The sequence below is a fragment of the Lepidochelys kempii genome, chromosome 6 (genome assembly GCF_965140285.1).
Source record: "Lepidochelys kempii isolate rLepKem1 chromosome 6, rLepKem1.hap1, whole genome shotgun sequence".
In the NCBI taxonomy this organism is placed as follows: Eukaryota; Metazoa; Chordata; order Testudines; family Cheloniidae; genus Lepidochelys; species Lepidochelys kempii.
Window position 1 is genome coordinate 91,717,988 of NC_136385.1, and position 23,229 is coordinate 91,741,216.

At 45.4% G+C, this 23,229-nt stretch overlaps 1 protein-coding gene across 12 annotated transcripts in view; it reads left to right on the forward strand.

Moving 5' to 3' along the window:
* The window catches only part of TTLL5 (tubulin tyrosine ligase like 5), a 210,238-nt gene that overhangs the window by 21,119 nt on the left and 165,890 nt on the right, over positions 1 to 23,229 (forward strand). For all 12 annotated transcript variants that reach the window (XR_012159502.2, XR_012159503.2, XM_073349243.1 and 9 more), the window contains exons 10-12: positions 14,123 to 14,224; positions 14,406 to 14,497; positions 16,131 to 16,238. Coding sequence is in view for 10 of the 12 variants with exons in the window: in XM_073349243.1 (XP_073205344.1) it covers positions 14,123 to 14,224; positions 14,406 to 14,497; positions 16,131 to 16,238 (302 nt within the window). In the remaining 2 variants the exon portion in view is untranslated. The remainder of the gene's footprint in view (positions 1 to 14,122; positions 14,225 to 14,405; positions 14,498 to 16,130; positions 16,239 to 23,229) is intronic.

The following is a 23,229-nucleotide window of genomic DNA, read 5'->3' on the forward strand; positions in this document are numbered from 1 at the left end:
AGGATGTCTGAGGCTTCTAGGGCACATAGCCATTTACACTTCTAATCACACAGTATGCCAGACTACAGTATTGATCTAGGCAGGAAGTTGCTGAGATCAGTAGCTCTCCAGCTAGGATGACCAGATGTCCTGATTTTATAGGGACCGCCCCAATTTTTGGGCCTTTTTCTTATATAGGCTCCTATTTTACCCCCTCCTCCCCCCGTCCCAGTTTTTCACACTTGCTGTCTCGTCACCCTATCTCCAGCAGACACCGCATGGACATGATGGTCATGGTCCCACAAGAATTGTCATATGATGAACAAAACCACTTTAGATATGCCGTGGAGTTCCATTATCTGTCTCTTCCTACAAAGATGCTGGTAACATGCCTTCACTCAGGAAGGGTTCTGCTTGAGCCACTGAAAAGTCAAGGACTACGGTCTGCTCAGATAGCAAGTCTGCACACACACACGTTTTAGAGGTCAGGGCAATCTCCCTGGCATGCAGCTTTTTCTATCCCTTCTTAATGTCCATCAGCTGGAATTGCTGATTCAACACCACAGCAATGCCCTATATCAGTGACTCTTAACCTTTTGAGACTACTCTACCCCTTTCAGAAATCTGATTTCTTGCATACCTCCACATTTCACCTCACAATATATATAGCTGTATATTTTTCTATATGAGCTTCTCAGCACCAGCTTTCTCCCTGACCGCACTAGCCTTTACTTCAGGGCTAGCAACTAGTCCAGAATTGCTATCTGGACTTTCCATCAGCTCCATAAGAGTCAATCTGACAGCAGTATCTGCAAATTGCTCTCCTATCTGTGGCCACACTGTTTCCCCCCTCTCCAGTGACTGTTACTGAAGGTTCTCATGCATGTTTTTTCCCACTGTTTGAGAGCCCTGTCCTCCATGGGACCTTAATGTGGCACTGGCAGGGTTAATGTGTCCCCTCTGAGTCTTTAGCAACCTGCTCCCTTTTAACAGCTGGCTGCTAGGAAAATGGTTTTCATTGACATTACCTCAGCTAGGAGGGATGGGGAAATTGAGGCTTGTATGTCAGCTCCCCTGTATGAAGTATATCACAAGGACAGGGTTCTCCTTAGACCTTACTCTGTTTCTACCCAATGTTGTCTGAGTTCTGTGTAAATCAGTCCATTCACCTCTTTATTCTTCCTTAAGCCTTGCTCTAACCTGGGATAAAGCAAAGCTTCACACACTAGATGTAGTGAAGGTATTGTCTTTCTATTTGGATAGAACAAAGTCATTTGGCAACACATACACACTAGTTGCATTTGCTGACAAAATCAAAGCGTGACCTTCCAAGTGGGTCTTGCAGTGTAAGGACTTGCTGTGAGTTAGGCCATATCAGAGCTCTTTCCACTAGGGCTCAGACACCTTAAATTGCTTGTTTGAGTAATATTCCCATACTTGATCTAGTATGGGTCTCCAGACTTCCAATTTTGGTAGGATTGTCCTGCAGTCACTATTCAAGCAGGACTCCTACCTGCCTCTAAGCAAATAGACAGCTGCTTGTTAGTCACTATGAGTGGAATCCATTGGCAATTGCTCAAAGAATGGCTACTTATCCCACAGCAACTGTGGCTCTTTGAGATGTGTTGTCCACACAGATTTCACAACTCGCCCTCATCTGCTAATGGGGAGTTCTATCATGTGGGCTTTTGTATTGGTGAAGCAGTTGGGTCCATTCAGCCATTTGTGCCCTCAGATGGGGAGGTTGCAAGGGCACAGGCATGACCACCAGATGGACACCACTGGCCAAAAAAAATCTGACTCAAGCACATGTGGTGCATGGGCACCAAGAGTGGAATCTGTGCCGAAAGCACATCTTGAACTAGTTACTGTAGGGTAAGCAACTGTACTTTCTCTGCTCCCACATCCACACCTTGTATTCTTTTTGAGAAGGGGCTAATGTAAGTGGAGGCCAGTCTGTCTGCTGTGGGGCATTGTGGAGGGTCTGCATGCTACTGTCAAAGACCAGGTCTCTTGTAGACATATAGTTCCTCCAGCTACAGGATACCTGATGCATGATTATAGAATTGGTGCCAAAGGTAAAATCAGAAGCACATCCCTGGGTGTGTCACCCTAGGTCAGGGAACTAGCCTGACCCCTGGTAGAGTGACCCATAGCTCTGCTGCTGCCCCACAGTTGATAGTTCACAGTGTGGCTTATATGGAGTACTTTTAAATGACAAGAATAAGCCTACTTCTATCAGCTTCCCTAATGACTCGTCAACCTCCTCCTCCCTCCATAAATCTCCGGGGCTGGCGAGTAGGTGCAGCAAGTGATGGCAATCCCCCAGGGTATATCTAGCAATTGGATGGAACAGAAACAGTGTCAGTCATATAATGGAGGTTAAGGGTGGGGGAATGTGAGAGATTAGATATTTCCTCCTATGTGTGGCCTCCAGGTGGCACTAGCAACCTTGGTTGTTTTCAGGGTCTTGTGGTGATTTTCCTCTTGCCCTGGATTTGTGTGCCTGGACACAGAGGATCCTGGAGCTCCAGGTTCTTGTTTGTCTTTCTGGTGTAGTATAAATGCCTAGAGAGACCCCTTTAAGGGCTTACAGACTATTGGTGCTTTGGCTAAGGCTGGGACAACCTCAGACTGTGAAGGAGAAGGATTCAACACTTGTGGCTGTGACTGGAGGCTGCTTTTCCTCCCCCATTGTAGAAGCTGCAGTGTTTAAGAGTGGAAACGATGTGGTGGGGCTCCTGGGAGGTCTGGGGAGTGATATGTGGTAAAAGCATACTGTGGCACAGTGGACGTGGCATAGATGTAGTGGGGGTGAGGGCTTTGTGCATGTAGAGGCCAGGTTTAGGGACCTCCCTTGCTGACCAGAGCAATGACATTGTACCTGTATTCTGCAGTTTTTCCCAAAACCTGGCTAGTTTCCAAAATGTGACTTCTGTATTTGTTCCCTTGCCAGCTTCTGCTATATCCCACTGAAAGCCAGTGTACAGCTCTGTCATCCCTCAGGGAGCCCCAGTGGCTGGTGCCTCTTGGCAGAGAAGAGTTACTGATAATAGAACATGTGGAGGCTCCATAGGACAGACTTTTCTTGACTTGAGGAGGGACTAAATAGCATGCATCAGCTGATGCCTGTTTGCCTGAGTAGAAACCTCCCTGTGTCTGGCTTCCAGAGTACACCCTGACTTGACATGAGGTGATCCAGGTTTGGAAGTGAGGTTCTGGAACAGAGGAAATAGGTTTAGGCTCTGATGCTGCATTGCTGTGTGTTCCCATCTATGTGGAATGGCAGGAGGTGGGGCATAGGAAAGCTCCCTCGGGCAGCAGTGGGGAAGCAGAGATCCAATGATGAAACCTTCTGGGTTATTCAGGCGTTTGAACCTTCTCAGAAGTTCTGAATGCAGCTGTTCCATTTCTATTGCTGAAGTCCTGTTTTCTTGCTTTGAGAAGTGTGTTGGGCAGAATTCAGGGTGCCCTGACCTGAGGTGCCAGACACAAGAGCAGGCTCTTTTGTGGTTTGCTCTTTCCTCAGAGGAAGTTTTTTGTGGGGTGTAACCTTAGGCCATTGAAGCTGAGAGTCCAGCTTTCAGAGCAGCACCAGAACTAACAGCATCAAACAGCTCTGTCAGTGCATCTTATCTTGCCTTGTAGTGCCCCCTGCTATTCTGGTCTTGCCCAGCTCCCAACTCTGTCAATGTTCCTAATCCATAGTAGTCCACTATTTCAGTCCTGTGTCCCTTCTATGAAGGAAAGCTGGCCAATCATTTTGAATGGGTGGTGGTCTTTCAGTTCTCTGTTGGTGCCTGAAACAAGAACAGGGCTTCTCTAGTGTGAGACAGACAGGGGTATGCCATGCTGTTCCTTAAGGTCTTGTCCAGATTTGATTTAAAGGTGTATCATTAGAACATGTTAGCTGATACATTTTTAAAAACCTAATGTAGTCAAAACACGTTGCTTTTAATATGTGCTAAACTGATCAGGATTAAGATTTAAGACTAAAGGGATTATTATGATCTAGTCTAATCTCCTATATGACACTGACATAGAATTTCACCCAGTGATTTCTGCATCAAGCCCATGACTTCTGAATGAGCTAGAACATATCTTCTAGAAAGACTTCCAATCTTGGATAGTTAGAGCTTTGGGGAGCCTAGGTCTGCTGTAGACTTTTGAATTATGTTAGCTAACATGTTCAAATACACACCTTTAAATCTTAGTCTAGACCAGACCAAAAAGATAACCCACGGGGGAGGGTATTCAAAGAGGCATCAAACTGATTTTGAATGCCTCATTGTAGCCCAGGGGACTGCATAGCCATGTACTAGCAGGTAGATGTCTCTTCTGACCGGCTGTGAAATTGTCTGGTTGTCTTAATTTTGTTTTTGTTTTCTGTTTCTGATTGAAGGGGAATCAGAAAGCCTTGTGCTTGGAATGCGGGCGGGGGGCGGGGTCACAGTTAGGGTTTGAATGGTTTCCACTGCCCATAGCTTGCAAAATGGGGGTTTCATTCTGTCCTTCCCAGTTTTTCCCTCTGTCTAGCTTATTATGAAATGGAAATTAACCTGAATCTTTTTCAGGGACTTCCTGTTTGTGTTTGTGCCCCCATCCTGCATGGTGGCTTTGGGAAATGTGTGCCTTGCTGCTGTGACCATCAGGGGGTGTTGATGCACAATGATCGTTTTTGGTGTTCTAGAAAAATGTCTGGTTTTTCTTTTCAGTTTTGTTTTAAACTTGGTCTTTACTACCTGAATTTTCTGCCTTTTTTTTTTTTTTTTTTTTGTCAGCTCTATTTCTGATCCTGAACCACTGGAAGGGTTCCAGCCCAGCAGGAACTTTGTAGCCTGACTTTCACTGAAATTGAGAATTTTTTTGTAAAGCAACAAATTGAGCTGAAAACCAAATGTGCTTGTGAAGGGCTCAAGGAGCAGTAGCTGAGGGGGAGGTGAATGTGTACTTTAGAATGACACGAGAGTTCCAGTAATGTCTGAGCTGGCAGCTGAACCTCATAATGTCTGACAGTGGGCTGCCTTCCTGCCATCTGAGCTCACTGAACTCCAGAGTTTGCAGTGCCCCCTCCTTCAGTAGCCCTGCTTGCTAATTAGCACTGGCTCCGCTGGGATATTTACCTTTTCTCTGCTGGATTCCTGTGGTTTCCAAAGAATTCAGGTGCTCCCTGCGAGCCAAGGAATTCACATTACCTCACAGGATGTGCTGTGGCCAGAGCCTGCTGCAGCAGCCCAGTCCCCCACGCCCCTAGTAACCCCTGCCTAGCAGGCCCTGGCTGTTTGGGGAGCATAATGAATTCCTGCAGTGGATGGCTGGGGATCATTCTCATGATCCTTTCCCAGGCACCTCCATCCAGCATAGCGGCCATGGACAAGCGGATCCACTTGGGGGGTTAAGCTAGGGTTATCACCACTGGCTCATCACTTCTCTTACATTAGACTGGGGTTTTGAGCTTAAAGAGAGGAAGGATGGTCTTGTGGTAAAAGCACAGTATTCTGAGTCGGGTGGCTTGGATTCTACTGCCTGGTTAGCCATTTGCTGAGTCTCCTGGGCAGCTCACTTCCCTGATTGTGCCTGAGTGTCCTCATGTAAAAAGAGATGAGGCCTAGTTCCATGCTATCTCTGTGGTGTTTGGGTAGGGAAGTCAAATAATGTTCTTGAAGCAGGGCCAGATGATGCCCTTGGCTACATCCATACAGCTCCCATAGGAATTAGAGAGGCACTGTGATGATAGGGTTTATGGGCTGGGACTCCACAGTTAGAGCTGCATACTCCCACAGATAACAGTAGCAGCTCTGCTGAAGCTTAGGAGAAGTCTTGTCAAAGAATAATAAAGTGGAAAATGGCTCTTACACAGTAACTGTTTATGCTATAGTGATTGTTACTTTAGCATTTCACCATTAGGCAGTAAGAAGGCTGAGGGGTCCCACTAAGTCTAACTGTGTGACCTCCGTTTCTTCTCTTGTCTCCTTCCGCCTTTGGCACTTGAAGAGCCTTAAAGGAAAGGAGCTATCAGACCATCTTGTTCTACCCATTGGACTCTGCTCTGTTTTCTCTACTGTGGTGTTTTTCTTCTTGCATCTTTCTCCCTTCCTCCTATCCCCACCTTTTTGGGCATCAGCAGATGCCTTTTGCAGCCCCTTCCATGCATAAGGCAACTGGCTAAGATTGCATTACGCTATTCCCTTTCCAACAGGTTCCATGTGTTGAATTCTCAGAAAAGGAGCTGGACTAGTCTTAGGTTAGCTTCTCTTCACTGCAGATGTTCATTATACCCACAAAATACTCTTAATGGTAGGATGCAAGTTTGAAACCCGTTAGCTTGTTCCTGCATCTTTTCACAAGAGACCCTATTTCCTGCACCTGTTGGTCTCGCAAAAACTGGGGCAGAACTTTGAATTCCTTGCATTTTGGCTTTTCCTATTACTCTATTGCGCTAAGAGCATTTGAATAGATTCATCTGGCTTTTGGCAAAGGAACTCTGCCATATAGTGTCATCTGCACCAATGTGCTAATGGGGTTAACAGCTCAACTACTACTGCTGCACCTACCTGGTATACTGCTCCACTGCTTGTTTTGCTGTGGAGATAATTGATATCACAGGCAGGGAACTGGTGTGTGATTGAGGGGCAGGGGCAGGAACAGAGGCAAGACCCTGGACCAGTGTTGTGCTCCCATTCTGTATGGGATAGAGCTCCCTAGCTGCACTTTGGGGCTGCAGTCTTTGTACTGCGTAAGGGTGAAAATATTTGTAACCTCTTTCCACCAGTTCTTAGCCCATGGAGCAGCTTTCTCGGGACATCATGTTGATGTCTCTCTGTCCTGGTTTAGCAGCAGCTCATGGCAACTGGCTGAGACAAGGGTTCCCAGGTGTCCGGTTTTCGACCGAGCGTCGGCTCTGCAGCTCCCATTGGCCAGGAACCATGGCCAATGGGAGCTGCGGGGCTGGTGCCTGTTGGGGCAGGCAACGCACAGGGCCCTCTGGCTCCTGCACATAGGAGTTGAACTTCCAGGCGCAATGTGAAGCCAGGGCAGGCAGGGAGTCTGCCTTAGCCTTGCTGTGCTGCCAACTGGGAGCTGCCTGAGGTAAGTGCTGCTCGGCTGGGCCTGCACTCTGCACGCCAACCCTCTGCCCCAGCCCTGAACCCACACCCCTTATCCCCTTCTGCACCCCTGCCCCAGCCTGTTGAAAGTGAGTGAGGGTGGGGGAGAGTGAGCAATGGAGGGACAGGGGAGTGGAATGAGCCGGGGAAGGGATGGGGCAAGGATGTTCAGTTTTGTGCGATTAGGAAGTTGGCATTTGTATTAAACAGTAAGTCTTGAAAGAGTAAAGACTAGGGAAGGTGCAAGTGGCTTTCCGTTTAGTCTTAGTGCCCTAAGCAGGGAGCCCTTGACAGTCCAGTGGAGCCAAGAGCAGCTGTGAAGGGTAAAGAGGGAGATTCCAGAATTAGAGGTAGGGATACTTAAATCCAGAAAGTTGGTTTAGATCAGTGGTTCTCAACCAGGGGTCCAGGGCCACTGGGGGGCTGTGAGCAGGTTTCAGGGGGTCCCCCAAGCAGGGCCAGCATTAGACTTGCTGGGGTGCAGGGCAGAAAGCCAAAGCCCGACCACATGGTGCTGAAGCCTGGGGCTCCGAGCCCTGCCACCCTGACTCGGGGCTGAAACTGAATCCTGAGCAACTCCCTGTGGTGTGGAGCCCCGCAACTGCCCTGCTTGCTACCCCCAAATGCTGGTCCTGGCTTTTATATGCAGAAAAACAGTTGTTGTGGCACAGCTGGGTGTGGAGTTTTTATAGCATAGTGGGAGGAGGGAGGGCTCAGAAAGAGAGGTTGAGAACCCCTGGTTTAGATGGCTTTTGTGTACAGTTAGGGGAAAAACCATTGCTCAGTTGTGTCTTGTGCTTTTCTATAGCACCCATGCAGGTAAAGAGGAATTAACTATACTGCTTCCCCCCACATCTGCTAACAGGCCCTTTGTCCTTTCGTCCTTCTCTCCCAGGCTCTCCTTTGGGTCCTGATTAATTACCCTGTAGTTGCCAAGTTTACATATGACAGTAAACTTCACCTTATGGTTAATATACCCTTCCCAAAGCAGTGTGAGTAGAAGACCTGGAGCTGTACAAAACCTTGGAAGGATGGGGTTTTGGACTGATATCTGCAGGATTGGGGTTAGGGCTGCACAGCGACAAGCCCTGGAAATGGGAGTAAGTTATTGGGGAACAATATGACTGTTTCTCTGTGTTTGATACAAGCAGTGGGTAGCACTAAGTATGGGAAGGGGATTTTACAGCCATGCTACTTCTGGCTGTGATTCTGTCAGATTTCACAAGTACAGTTGACCCCAGATTCCTGTTGGATGGGTGACCTCTCTTGAAAACTCAGGGTTCTTCGTGAAATAGTGTTGATTTTTTTGGGATGCTTTACCACTCAAGTCAGTACTAAACCCAATGCGTCAGTGTGGCATGAAGGAGTGCTGTGCTATTGGAGTTAGTGTCTCTTTGCTTTGTCACCTTTCTTGCTTCTAGATACTGTTGATGAATTCCCTAGAAGTTTCTGTTATGAATTTTGGGGGAAAATAAATATAGTCATGTCATAAGGTCATAACACTCTTTCCATTCCACTAGTGTCTTAGGCTGTTAAGCAGCAGTTACTAAAGTTAGACATTTTTAAATAAGCATGTCCAGATAACTTGCATCCAAGAGTTTTATAAGAGTTGGTTGAGGAGCTCACTGGAGCATTAATGCTGATTTTCAATAAAACTTGGAGAAGTTCCAGAAGACAGACAAAGTTAATGTTACGCCAATATTTCAAAAGGGTTAACAGAATGATGGGCTAATTATAGGCCTGTCAGTCTGACATTGATCCTGGGCAAGATAATGGAGAGGCAGATATGGGGCTCCTTTAATAAAGAAATAAAGGAGGGTAATATAATACCCATCAATATGGGTTTATGGAAAATAGATCCTGTCAAACTAGCTTGAGATGTTTTTATGAGATTCCAAGTTGGATAAAAGTGAACAGTGTTGATCTAATACACTTTTAAACTTCTGCATGGCATTTGGCTTGGTACTGCAAGACCTTTTGATTAGAACACGAGAGAGAGAGAATCTACATGGCACACATTAAATGGATTAAAAGCTAGCTGGTAGGTCTTGATGGAGTTATCAAATGGATGTGTTTTTAATGGAGTCCTGCAGGGATTGGTTCTTGGCCCGACAGTATTTAACATTTTTTTTAGCAATGACTCAGAAGAAAACATAAAATCATCACTGATAAAGTTTTCAGATGACCTCAAAATTGGGAGAGTGGTAAATAATGTAGAGAACAGGCCATTTAATATGGAGCAATCTGGATCACTTGATAAACTGGGTGTGAGCAAACAATATACATTTTTATATAGCTAAATAGAAATGTGTATATATCTAGGAACAAAGAATGTAGACCATACTTAGAAGATGGGAGAGACCCTATCCTGGGATGCAGTGACTCTCTGAAAAAGATCTGAGTGTTGTGGAGGTGAACCAGCTAAATGTGAGCTCCCGGTGCAATGCTTTGGCCAAAAGGGCCTGTGCTATCCTACATGCACAAATAGGGAATCTCAAGTCAGAGTGGAGGTAATTTTATCTCTGTATTTGGCACTGGTGCTACCACTCCTGGAGTACTGTGTCCAGTTCTGGCATCCACAATTCAAGAACAATGTTAATAAGTCAAAGAATTCAGAGATGAGCCGCAAGAATTATCTAAAGGATTGGAAAACAAGCCTTGGAGTCAATGACTCAAGGAGCTCCTTCTGTTTAGCTTAACAAAGAGAAGATTAAGGGGTGACTTGATTATGTCTGTAAGTATCTATATGGGCAACAAATATTTGATAATAGGCTCTTCAGTGTAGCAGAGAAAGATACAACGTTGAAGCTGAAATTAGACAAATTCAGACAGGAAAGAAGGTGTAAATGTTTAACATTGACGATAATTAGCAATTGGAATAATTTACCCAATGTCATGGTTGATCTCAGTCACTGGCAATTTTTAAATCAAAATTGTTTTTCTAAATATACTTCTAAAAGGTATGCTCTAAATTTATTTTTGGATAATTTTTATGGTCTGTTATATAGGAGTTCAGATTAGATGATCACAATGATCCCTTCTGGTCTTGGAATCTATGAACCTATACCTTGGATCTTTCATTTGTGACCCCAGGTCACTTTCTACAAGAGTTGGTATTGTGGGGGAAAGTACTGTTGACCTGACCCCATCCCATCCTGTGACAAGATCTATGCACTATATGCAAGAGGCCTACAGGCCTGCATCCTGTAAGACTTAGCTTAAGCTAAGAGCATTTGCATATGCTGGGCCGTGGTATTTTGACCCAGATAATGAACTAGGCCAACCTCTAGCCTAACTGAAGTCCCTAGCTGTCCGTTATATGTACACCCCTCCCCCCAAACCTGCAAAGGCTCCTAGACAAAACGCAGCCACAAGCAAACCGCAGATCTTGATAATAACTAAGTGCGTTAGCACAGTGCTAATTATGAAACTGTTTATTTTAGCTCCTTATAAGGCTTTATTAACAATGCTTGAGTAATTAAAAAAAATTAAGGAAATGTATCATTTGACTTGGATGTAAAAAACTATATAAGACTGGTATTATAGGGGCAGGACAGAGAGACCGGGGTGGCATCTGCATGTGGCCATCTGTCTCCCTCTCCCTGCATGCTTGTATTCAATAAAAGGACCTCAGGCTGTTTGAACGAAACAGATGGTGTGACTCGTTTTCCACAACAGTATAATAACCTTTGTGTCCTGGCCATATTCCAGCCAGGGAAATTGCATTCTATTTAAATCCCCCTTCATTTTCAGGTGGATAGATTTATTTCACCTACTGTTGAGCAGTGCTGTTAAACTGCCACCAATTCTGTCCTCAAGATGTCTGCATTTCATTGGTGGAGAGAGATGTTGTTTTTTTTTGTATGTGCAGAGTTGTAGTGCACTTTGAGATCGCTCTGAGGTGAAAGACACTAATAAAATGTAAGTTTTCTATTACTAAATTGTGCTTGGAATCTGGAACTGGGGCTACCCAGGAAATGGTGAAGCCCTCTAGGGAAGGGAGAAGTTGCAAGAGTGGGAGATAAAATGCTTGGGTTTGGAAGTACTGAGAACACAGTAATCTCTGTGACCAGCAGCGGTTAGTATCACATAGCTGATTGTGGATAGTGTGGGAACTGAATCACTCTCCTCTGTGAAAGGTGGCAGTTTCAAGCCCCTGGGGAAAAATAGAGCATAGTGTTTTTTTCTGAAATTGCTTTGTCTCTATTTACAAGTCATGGGATGGCCTACTTGCTAGCACACTACAGTTGTACCCCCTTTCCCATTTGTATTACTGTCCTATTTCTCACCTCTTTTTCCCCCATATAGCTGCCCTGGTTTTCCGATTTCTCTGTGCTACGTATGTGATGCCTCAGGTTCTGAATGCACTCATGAGTGTGGGGTTTTTTTTAAACATATGTACATACAGTGATGTGGCTACAAAAACAGTCAGTGAGATGTTTTGGGTGGGCTTTGTACACAGAGGCATCACAGCCAGAAAAGGGAGAATAGTTGCTCTGACTCTAAGGCCACCATACCTGATAATGCTGCTGTTAGAACTGGGTATCTCATTACCAGAGTGATACTTGGACACAAGCTGCAGAAATGATCAAGGGGTTGGAGGAAAGAATGAACTCTATACAGGATGGTTAAGATGGCAGAGCTGGGAATGTCATAACCAACAAACATTTGCGATATATTCCTAGACATAAACTTTTAAAATGGAGTTAAAATAGAGAGTACATTAGAGATGTTGTAATGATCCCAAATGTATTAAACTAAGGAAATCCATAGTTAGGGTTAAATATATAAAATCCAGTCATGTTAAAATATGGAAATATACATTGAAGATATCCAACCAATCTTAACTCTGCCCTACTACAGGTCTTCCAACTTCCTCTGTAGATAAAGCTAACTGGAATCTTTTGCATGGATTACATCTAAACTTTTTATGATTAATGCTAACTTTGCCCTTTGCTATTCTTTATAACTGAATGCTTATCCTTCAGCAGGAACTTTAACTCTGCCCTGGAATGACACCATGAGGGGGAGACAAATGAAAAAAATCTGTTTTAACAAATCAGTTTCCACAAACACTAAAATGCCTTAATCACAATTGTGTAGTTTTTATAGAGAGTCAATACTCTGTCCCATTGACAGAGAGACACCCTTCTCAAAATGGCCACCAACTGAGGGCAGTCACGCTGAGAACAATGGGAGATGGCAGCCATTTTGAAAGAGGGCAGCCTGTTTCAGCCTCTGTGAAAGAAGCTTTCACTTATGGAAAAATAACAGGGGGAATGACCATTAATAAAATTAAAGGGTGGCACACTTTATTGCTTCTTTAGGCCGAGTTCATTGAACACATGCCCAGGGCTTGTTGCATTCCCTGGCCACAAGCTCCCTGTGCGACTGTCCATTCCCTTGTATTTCAGGTCCCTCCCTCTTTCCTCTGATCCCGGGGCTCTGTGTGCTTCCCTCTTACCCCCAACTTTCTTAGGGTATGTCTTCACTAGGAAGGCTGCAGCTGTGCTGCTATAGTGCTTCACTGTAACCACTCACTACAGCAACAGAATCCCATTTCTGTAATTAATCCATCTCCACGAGAGGTGTACCTACTTTGAAAGAAGAATTCTTTCATTGATCTAGCACTGTCTACACCAGGGGTTAGGTCAGCTTAACTATGTTGCTCAGGGATGTGAGTTTTTCACACGCTGAGTGATGAAGCTGGGTCGACTTAACTTTTTAGTGTAGACCTGGGCATATTCTTCCAGTTCGTTTGTGCCTTTCTCGCTCATGGTGTCAACACTTTTTTAAACTATTGGTGGAGATGGGAAGAGCTAAAATGGTGGGTATTATGCTTGAATGTGTTAATGGCTGCCATCAACCAACAATTACAGAGGCAGTTGAATCTGGTAGCTCTGCTAACAAACGGCTCATTGTGTCCCCCATTTTCCCCCTTTTGTTTTTTTCTAGCTTTCACCAAAATCAGCAGGGTTCCCTGAAATTTGGAATTGATCAGATGGAGTGTTCAAAATTTATTATATTACAGCCACACTGAGAGATGCTATCAAGTTGCATGTAAGGCCTTGCATGCTCCACAAGAACAACCCCCAAACCAATCTAACACAGACAAGGTTTCAGTGCGTTTAGGGAGCCTGCTCAGATTAGAGGTCTGGAAAAGTATGACACTGAGTGCTGTGTTTCTTAAATGGCCCATTTTAGTTAATTTTAAGTCCTAAATAAACCATTTTAGGGCTTGTCTACACTTACAATGCTGAAGTGGTGTAGCTGCACCACTGTAGCACTTAGTGAAGACACTATCTATGTCAACAGGAGAGCTTCTCCCATCGGCGTAGGATCTCCACCTCACCGAGAGGCGGTAGCTATGTTGATGGGAGAAGCTCTCCCATAAACATAGTGCTGTCTAAACCGGAGTTAGGTTGGTATAACTACATTGCTTAGGAGTGTGGATTTCCACACCCCTGAGAAACAGTTATGATGTAAGTTGGTAGTGTAAACCAAGCCTTAGTTTTAAACTCATATAGAAAAATAATTCCATGCACAGTATTAGTGCTGTCACTTTCGGGAGGATACGCTATATTTTTCATGCATAAGAGATTGGATCCCTGTTTTAAATTCACACCTTAAATACAGACTTGCTACCAACACCTCCATAATAAAGCCACGGGTGGGAAGGAGAGGGTTAGGAGTAGTATCACTGTAACAAGGAGGAATGGGATGAAATTAAGTAGTAGTCAGTTTAAACTGACTAGAAGCAAAACTTCTTGACAGTCGGATATATGGTATTGGGTGTGAAATAATCTCTTGGAGGAAGGAGTGGGAGCACCTTCCTTTGGGACACTGGAAACCAGACTGGACACAGCTCTGGGAAATAGATTGTAATTGTTCTTTAGTGGTTTGCATTAGATGGTACTTAATTTAGGTCTTTTACATCTGTAATTGCAGTGATTGAGTTGTCTGCCTAATAAGTCCTATCTAGCAAGCTGCTTGCCTTCCCCAGAAAGTGTAGCTTGAATTTTTTGTCCTTGTTTTAGGTTTGCAACTGTGAGATATGACCAGGGAACCAAGAACATTAAAAACCAGTTCATGCATCTGACCAACTACAGTGTCAACAAGAAGAGTGGAGATTATGTCAGGTACTTAGAATTGCCAAAGAGATGAGAGGATGGGCTTCAGTTCTTGGAGGCGGAACCAAATTCACACCAGGGTGGGGGCACAAATTTGTACAACTGCATCTAAGTATGGCTTTGAAAGGTCAAGTGGTGATCCTGAGGCACAGGCCAGTTATGTGAGCCCTGCTTCCTTGGTTTGTTTTAGCTGTGATGACCCTGAAGTGGAGGATTATGGGAACAAGTGGAGTATGAGTGCGATGCTGAGGTACCTGAAACAAGAAGGGAAAGACACAACGAGTGAGTAGAGATCCCCTTTGGTTCCTTCCTTGTGTCCTCAGCTGTGTCCACCAGCAAGAAATCCTAGGAAGAGCCCTACTCGGTTCCATCTCGGGCAGAGGGCAGGATTGTTCCCTGTGATATATTCTCTAGAGCTATGGCCAGCCCTAGTTCTTAGTGTTCCCAGCGGGGAGGACCCCAAACTGTCTCTTGCATGGAATATAGTTCAACAGACTGTCGGGATGTTTCCTGATATTCTTCCCAAGTTTCCCTTTCTTAATGTCATTCTGCTCCTCCTAGTTATAACTTCTGATACCACCCTAAATGCTTCCCCTCCCTCCACGGCTCCCATGGCTTGTTCAGTCTGGTGAGTCATCAACCTCTTGAGAACCCTGCAATTTAATGAACGGATGACTGGTTACCTGTGTCGTTTTGAATGACTTTTCATGCCCCAGGTTTTTGCTGAGTTTTGTTTTCCATCTGAGTGCTTATGTTCTGTAGAACAGCTCCCTCTTCCACACCTTTGCCAGGTCTGCTTTGATGCATTTGCACAGCAAAATGCAATTTTCTCTTAAGGGACAACTTGCCTGATACTGAGTCCTTAGCCAAATAGTGTTACTATGTCCATCCTATAAGTATTACCGGGGAACTTAGAGGATGGAGGAAAGGATTTGAATCAAACTTCTAAGTGAAACTAAGCCTTTCCCAATTTTATGTGCATGGTTATGCAGTCACTTGTGCTCACTTGCACAAATTAATGTTCTCTCAGTTGCACACGTGATTAGATATTGATACAGATCATTTGAACATTCGGTTATACAGTATAATGTCCAATGTAAAGTGATAAATTCTCCTAAATAAGCCAACCACTGAGAGAAATTAGGAAGACATTCCAATGAATTGGTTATTCCATAATTGTCCAGCTAGAGCTTTCTTGCTGATGCTGGTGTCAGACAGAATGCTGGGCTAAGAACACCAGTCTGATCTGGGACAGCAGTTCCTGTATTCTTATGCATGTGCAGGAACACTTGTGTACACCTGCCTACCCACTCATGTGCACACATCCATGCTTCCTCTTGTACAGATGCTCAAACTTGCATGCCTACTTGTGCTTACCTAGGCATATGCACACGTGTTCCCCCAAGTAGGAAAATAGTAATTGCAGTACTAAATTAGACCAGAGGTTTATCTAGTTCAGTGGCCAGTATCAAAAGGGAGTTGCCAACAAAGAAAGTTGTTGTTGTTGGGTTGTCTTTTTTTTTTTCCTAACCCCCATTAGTTTGGCTTGAGCAGTAGAGTTTCTCTAACACTCTCGATTAGTTAATCCTTAAAACTCAGCGGGTGGGTGGGTGGGTGATCACTCATGCTAAATTGTGCTGTCATACATGCAACATTCTTCTGCTTATGCTTGCTTGCATTTGTTCTTGCACTCCTGTGAGAATTCACTTGAGTGCTCCTGCCCTGGGGTATTTGTGTTCATGTATGCACTCATGATCTCTTGCTCCTCTGGGTGTCCACATACACTCTCATTTGCTTGATGTTACCCGTGGGGTCACCCATGCTCAGATTCACATGCAAACCCAGGAGAGCATTTGCACATGAGTTCAATCCCTGCTTCACATTTTGTTTTTGTTTTTGTTCCCCCGTCTCACAGCACTGATGGCCAATGTGGAGGACCTGATTATTAAGACCATTATTTCTGCTGAGCTGGCCATTGCCACAGCCTGTAAAACCTTTCTTCCACACCGTGGCAGCTGCTTTGGTAAGGAGCCCAGGGATTGTCTTAACACATGGGGCTGTTGCAGGTTCCCTTTTCTCCTGGGTGTCTGTTACCTGCTGCTTCTAGCCCAGGTGTTGTGTGGAAAAACTTGGACTCCATACTGGGCTAGCAACAGAGGGAAATTTGGGTTTGGCTCTCTGTGAAGCCATCCCAGACTGTGGGATTGACCCCAGAGTCACTGTCACACATAGGGGGGTCCTATGATGAGAGGGGTGCTGGATTCTATGATGAGAGGAACAGGGCTACAGTTCAGAGGGAACCTATAGGGTGTTGGGCATACTGGAGTTACTGGCCCATTAGTGGCCCTGGAAAGGGTGATAGGTTGAGCACGCATTGAGATTGGTCCCTAGAAGGAAGGCTTGTTGCATATGAGTGTTGATGATGCCTGCTGGGCTTGCTTTTGTGTGACTGTACCACATGGCGGCGGCAGAGCCTACCTCTGGCTGAGGCTGTATACAGAGCTATGTGTTGGCAATGGGAAGGGGAAGCTTGGAACAGTTCCAAAAAGCGGCGGCTGGTACCAGTGCATGCCTCCTCCTGCTTTCCAATGGCAGCTCCTCAGCCTTCCCTGAGGTGGCCTCCTCCTGCTTCCAGCTGCTCTCTGCAAACACAGAAGGCAGGAGTCCCAGAATAGAAGATTGCTGAGTGCAGAATCAGTCTTATGCTCAGTCAGTGCTTGCACTAAAGGCTACTAGTAGCTTAGGCTGCCCTGTGTTCAGGGACCCAGGGGAATAGGCTGTCTGAGCACAGCCATGACACGTAAATCCCTTCTGCTGTGGGATTCTTGAAGGTTGGCAGCACTACATATATCTCCATGAGTGTAATGTTAATGCTGCCCATTTTGGATCCTGTGAGCTGACAGGATAGAGTGAGGGACCCAGAGAGGAGGTATGCCTGGGCATGTATGGTATCAGGTGGCAGGCTACCTCTGAAAGCTGGCCAGCTTGCAGGGTCTTTGCTTTTCTGTGTAGCTTTGATCCCTTCTTTCAGAGTCACCGAAACTCTTGGAACTGATTGGAAACTTAGCAGTCAGATGGAATTGTTTTTAGTAAAGTAGCAGTTTAGCATCTACTCCAAAAATATCAACAGCCCAATAGAGACCTGACCATCTCCCCTGTGTTTCTCCCTCCTCTTCCTCCCCCCCCCACCCCATCTCAGCCCCTGTCTTAAGTTTACTCTGACCAGCTTGTGGAGAGGCTCTAATACTCTGTATGTCCTCTGTGCTGGGTCTGGCTTTGAGGTTATCCTACTTCCTGTTGCCCCCCAGGATTGGATTTAATCACCCTCTTGGTTGCCCCCTCCCTCCGCCACCTCCCACGGGGCTGCTGTCCCACAAACCAATTTCCATTCCATTTGTTTGAATATAAACATGAATTAAGAGCTTCCCAGGAAAGAGTTTAAGCAGGAGCCATGCTGCTTCCCAAGGGAGCCAGAGGCATTCCTGGAGTGCCATACTTGCTGCCACCTTCCCTCCCCCCTCTCAGCCAAGTGGTTGGTCATGGTCCTGAGGACCCTGAGCTGCGCCTTGCCTTCCTCCATTGCCCAATCTTCATCCCAGTGCCCTGGTCTCACCCTTTGACGCCCTGCCCCTGCTATTTGTTTACAACAAGGACACTTGCCAGCTAGGGATGTTCAAGATAGCTGACTCTGCAGTCACAAATATTAGTGAGAAAACTGAATGAGACCTAAATGGCAGAAGGTGGAATCCCTTTGGAGGCTATTTTCTCTCTGTTCCTTCCTCTGCTTTGGTAGCAAACAATGCAGCCTTGAAATGACGTGCTGGGAGGTATGGCCTATCCAAAACACAGGTTCAGTCAGGCCTGTCTATTTGATCTTTGTACCTTACTGGTGTTTCTCCATGATCTCTCTAGTCAGGTCATACTACAGAACCTTGTTCTCTCCTCTGTTGGGATGGGGGAGAGGCTGGCTTCCCCTGTGCTCCTGGCCCAATCTTTCATGGTGCTGGAGATACAAGTCTTCCCCCATACCATCCTGGTTCTCATATGCTCTTTCTGTAGGTTAGACGCTATCTCTCCTCTTCTGCCTGGTTGGGATACTGCTGGGGACTTTAGGAGAATGTTGGTAATGAATGTGGCAGTAGCTGGCCAGCCTGCAGAGTCCTAACCTCAACCAGTCCTACAGATCTTCTGCCTACTCTTGAGCAGTTTCACTGACAGGCCTGCTGTTCAGCATAGAAGAACATTGTAGGGGGCTGTATAAATTTTATGGCTGCCATGTTTGTGTATGGGGGTGGGGGAGCACAAAGCTCTGAGAACTTGTTGCTTTGATCTGTGCAGCTGCCAGTTGATGCTCCTGCTGGCTGTGGCTTGTGGTTTCTAAATGGCTCTTAATTCATTAAAATTGGGCTGCAAGTGAAATTCTTAGCTTGTTGTTCTCAGGGAGACTAAGCTGTGGGGGTCAGACCTGATACAGCTGCCTGAACTTGTTCACCAGCTAAACTATGAAGCCTGAGCCCATGTCAGTGGCTGCCCCAGATTGTTCCCTAAGAAGACTTCTCTTGTAATGGAATTGGTCTGACTTTAGAAACATGCTTATAAGAGGAATCTCGTCTTCTGGGGCATTTGCACCTTTTCACTGCACCTAGTCTAGAAAGACCCACACAAGGTGGCAAGCTTGGTTTCCTTCGGAAGCCCTTTCCCTCGTGGTGAGGACTCCTCTGCCTAATCAAGTTCTTGGTTTTCTAGCCCCTTCATCCTGAAGGATCCCAAAACACTACACAAACAGTTGCTTTCCCTTACACTAAAATGCATCCCTTTCTGGGATGGGATGTGACAGCTGTTCAAGAGTGCACAGCAGTGCTCCAAAACTTTAAGGCAGGAAGTGAAGAAAAAAATTATATCCAATCAAAATTGCAGGGGGAATTTAGGGGCAGAAGTAGTTACTTGTGTTAGAATTTGGCCAGAATCCCAGGACTAACTCAGCTACCGTTAAAAGAATCATAGGATCCTAAATGACCACAAATGGTCAGGCCCTTGATTTTGTCTCATTCCAAAGTCAGCATTTCAAAGTGTAAATATAGTGACCACTGTCATCCCATTGGGGCATTGCTTTGGATTTAAAACCGGCAGGGAGAATGCCACCTACTTAAATCACCAGCACCACTTTCTGAAGCACCCTGAATTTTCTGTGGCTGTGGGGGGGGTGTCTCTCATTGAAGCAATGACCTGGTTTGACCCTATGTAGCTTGAGAAATGTGACTGAATCACAGGCCTAGGTGGTCTAGCTGCAGACATTATATATACATTCTCACTAAGCATTCATTTGGCAGGCAGTCTGGAAAATGCCAGTATTCTAAGGTCAAAGCAATACAGTCCCTGCTTTCAGGGAGAAGATGTCCTGCTCCTTGGAGGTAATAGAGGAAATGGACACACCCTCCTTTCCCCATTCCAAAAAGGCAGAGGAGTAAGGTCAAACTAGCATCACATGGAAGTAGATGTAATCTGGAGATAAGGGGTGAAGGTGTTAGATCCTCTATAGGGAGGAAACTAACAAGTTGACCTGTGCTTTGTGCAGGCTCTGGGAAAGCTGCAGGATACAGGCTCTGACAGCAACAGGTTAACTCCGAGGGAGGATGGGATAGTACTTTGGATAGGCCTTTGCAGAAGTGATTCAGTATGAGGAGGCAGTGGCTTTGGAGTGCCTGGGTTCAAGCCAATTAAAGGCATCATTGTTTTTGCCTCCTAGAGTCTGGGCTTCTGGGTGGGCTAAGAAAGGCCCCGGTGTTGTGCTGAGGCCCACTTTGAAGCAAACCTAACCTTTCCCCAGGGTGGTTGGTGGGGGATGGTGTGAAGGCTGCAAGGCTCCATTGCTACAACCCTTCTCTGCACTCATTGAAACAGCCTGAAGAATATAGTGGGTCCCTGCTCACTATTGGCAGAGATCAATCCAGTAGCTAGGATGTTGCATTCTTTCCACTCTCAAAGGCGAAGGCCAGAATACTCAGGATATTTCTTGATCTTGGCAGGACAATGATAGGGTGTCTTAATCCTAGGGCTGAATTGCTCAGAATAGTGCTGCTAGCAAGCTTTCATGGGACTGTCAAGGTGTGGTGTGGTAGAAACAAGAGACACTCATGCATGCTCTGTGATTCCACTCTAGAGCCATGCACTACTGGTTATCTCTACTGAGACTTAGTCTTATCATAAGCTCTCGATGGATATTACAGCTCTCTTGTCCATTGTTTGTGGGCATTACCACTCCCCGGATTGTAGTGTAGATTCCGCTGGGCATAATGGGTCTGCTTTCTTGTGAAAACTTCTCACATAGATTCTCCTGGAATCTACTCCTGTTTGTTTCATACTTGAATCTGGAGAATTCTGGGTGGCTGAGTGATCAACTTGTCCATCCCACTATGACTAAATGGCATGAATACAGGCTTTTGAAGTGGAACCTAGTGGACTGGTCCCAGGTTTGTATGGAAGTGCAGGAGCTCCTGCCCCTCTCCCACAGACAACTTTGTTCTATTGTAGCAACTCGTGCTCCTATCAATGACCTTAATCTTTTTGGATGTAATACAGGACAGTGGTGCTATGTCCTTTGAAGTCTCCTGGCTGTTTTTCATCCCTTTGCCATCCAATGATTTTCCAGGGATGCTATATGGAGATGGGGAAACTCTCTCTCTCTCTTTACACAGGACTTCAGAACAACTGTTTCTTGGAAGAAAGGGTATGCCATTTTCTAATAGTGGGTATGTAGAACTAATGTGATGTAATGAGACATAATCCTTCCCCTAAGCCAGTGGTCCCCAAACTTTTCAATGTTATGCCTCCCCTTACCCCTGTCTGCACTCCCCCCACCGGGAGCCAGGGCTGTGCCGCAGCTCTCAGTGGGGATGGGTAGGGGAGGGACGTGGACAGGGGTAAGGGGGCTGCAGCTGGGGGCAGGTCTTGGGTCAGGAATGGGATCTCAGCCTGGGAGTGGGGGGGGGGCAGGGCTGGAGGCAGGGCCAGGGCGGAGTGAAACTGGGTGGCACTGGCCTGGGCCTGCTGTGCCCCTTGCCCCCCCCAGCATTCCTTTGTGCCCCCCAGTTTGGGGACCACTGTCCTGAGCACTGGATCGCACCACCCATGATCTTATTGCTGATAGATTGCCCTTCTGTGGTCTGCATCACAGGAATCCTGGCTGGTACTGCAGAGCTAGTGTATGTTCACATTGCCCCCTAGAATATTCTGTCCATCACTGGTCTACAGATTAGTCATCACATATGGAGGTGGTGTAGCCACTCTTTCTCAGCTCAAATGCAGGCAGAGTTCATGCTAATCAAAATCCTTTGCATTAATCCACTTAATTTGTAAATTCAGACACAACACTAACCTGGAATCCTGCTGATCTTCCTCGATCTCCAGACACCAAAGGCCTCCTGAAAATAGAGATTTTTTTTCAATGAAGCAGTGAAGTTTACAAGCCTCTCTGTTGGCTTGTATCATCTGCCTGGATATTGACGCCTCTAATATGAGATGGTGCTGGGCAATCTTTTGTGTCCTTTACCTTAACTTTTTCACAGGTAATCTCCAGCCTCTTAGAGCCTACCAGCCATACCCTGGACTGGATCCTCTGGCTGGATGCGCAAGAACTGTCTCCGTATCAATCAGTTATACTGTAGTAGCCTCAGGGAGCTCCAGTCATGGAGCAGGTCCCTGTTGTGATAGATGCAGTACATAAACGGAACAAAAAGGCAGCCCCTGCCCTGAGGAATTTGCTGTCTAAGACAAGAGACAACAGATGGATACAGACATGCAAGGGCATGTAAGGAAACAATGAAACAATATTGGTCAGCATGAGTGGCTAGTCTTAGCACACCAGCAGCCTAACAGTTTGTCATGCTGTCTCAAGTAGGCCTGACCATGAGTTCCTATCATAGTGAAGACTGTCAAAAGCAGGGTAGACATCCTGAACTAGTGGTGTGTTCTGTAATTAGATTTCACCAAGCCAGTACCAAATGTGAACTCCTGGATCACTCTAATACCCTTACACTTTTTTCTCTCTCTCTTCTCTCTCTCCTCCCCCCCCCCCCCCCCCCCCGACACACTGAACTTACTTATAAATGGTCACTTATACCAAAAATCACAAATAATCCAGGTTACTTGCAGCCCCAGAGACCAGTCACTCACCTAGGTAGAATTGCGTTCTAGATCTCATATTGAAGATGACACTAGTAGCTAATTCTATAGTAAACTAACTATACATTTATTAGCTAAGAAAAGGGAATAAGTTATTGAGAAATTAAAACAGATAAAATATATGTACAGGTTAAGAAATCTGTAATTCCAAAATGGTGACAAATGTAATAAATGGCCCATTTTCCAAAAGTCTTTTCAGGGTACCCAGATTGTCTGGGGGCATCATTGCTTTGCTTTGCATTTGGTATCCCTCCCTGTAAGAGTCCAAACAAGCCAGACATCTTTAGCTGAATCCATACTTGTAGCTTCTTTTTATAGAAAACAAGCTGATGGTCACCACCCACATGGGTTCTTTCTTTAAATGTACTCCTCTTGCTCTCTCCAGTCAGAGTCTTTGACCTCCAGTCATCACACACAATGACCACTTGCCTTCAAATGTGCAGGAATTAGTACTTTCCTGTTAAAATTCTTAATTTTCTTTATGCAAGGCTTTTTCTCATTTGATGAGTTATTTACTTAGGGGTATATACAATGTAAATGATCGCTATTACTTTATAACAGGCTACAGATAAGTGAAAATAATGCATTTAACATCCCATTAGTTTTCATGAAGTTTAAACACTAAATACATTCTTATACAATTAAGAACCACTTTAATCTATTATATTAATACACAAGTGAAATGGCCTGGGGTTTTGGCATGAGCTGGTACCTAGTCTGCCAGCATGTCACTGTTTTCAAGTTTTTGTATGCTTTATGGCAGAGGAGAGTTTTAAGAAGAGAGCTGAAGGAGAATGAATTAATTGTACCCTTATCATGATTTAGGCCGGTGA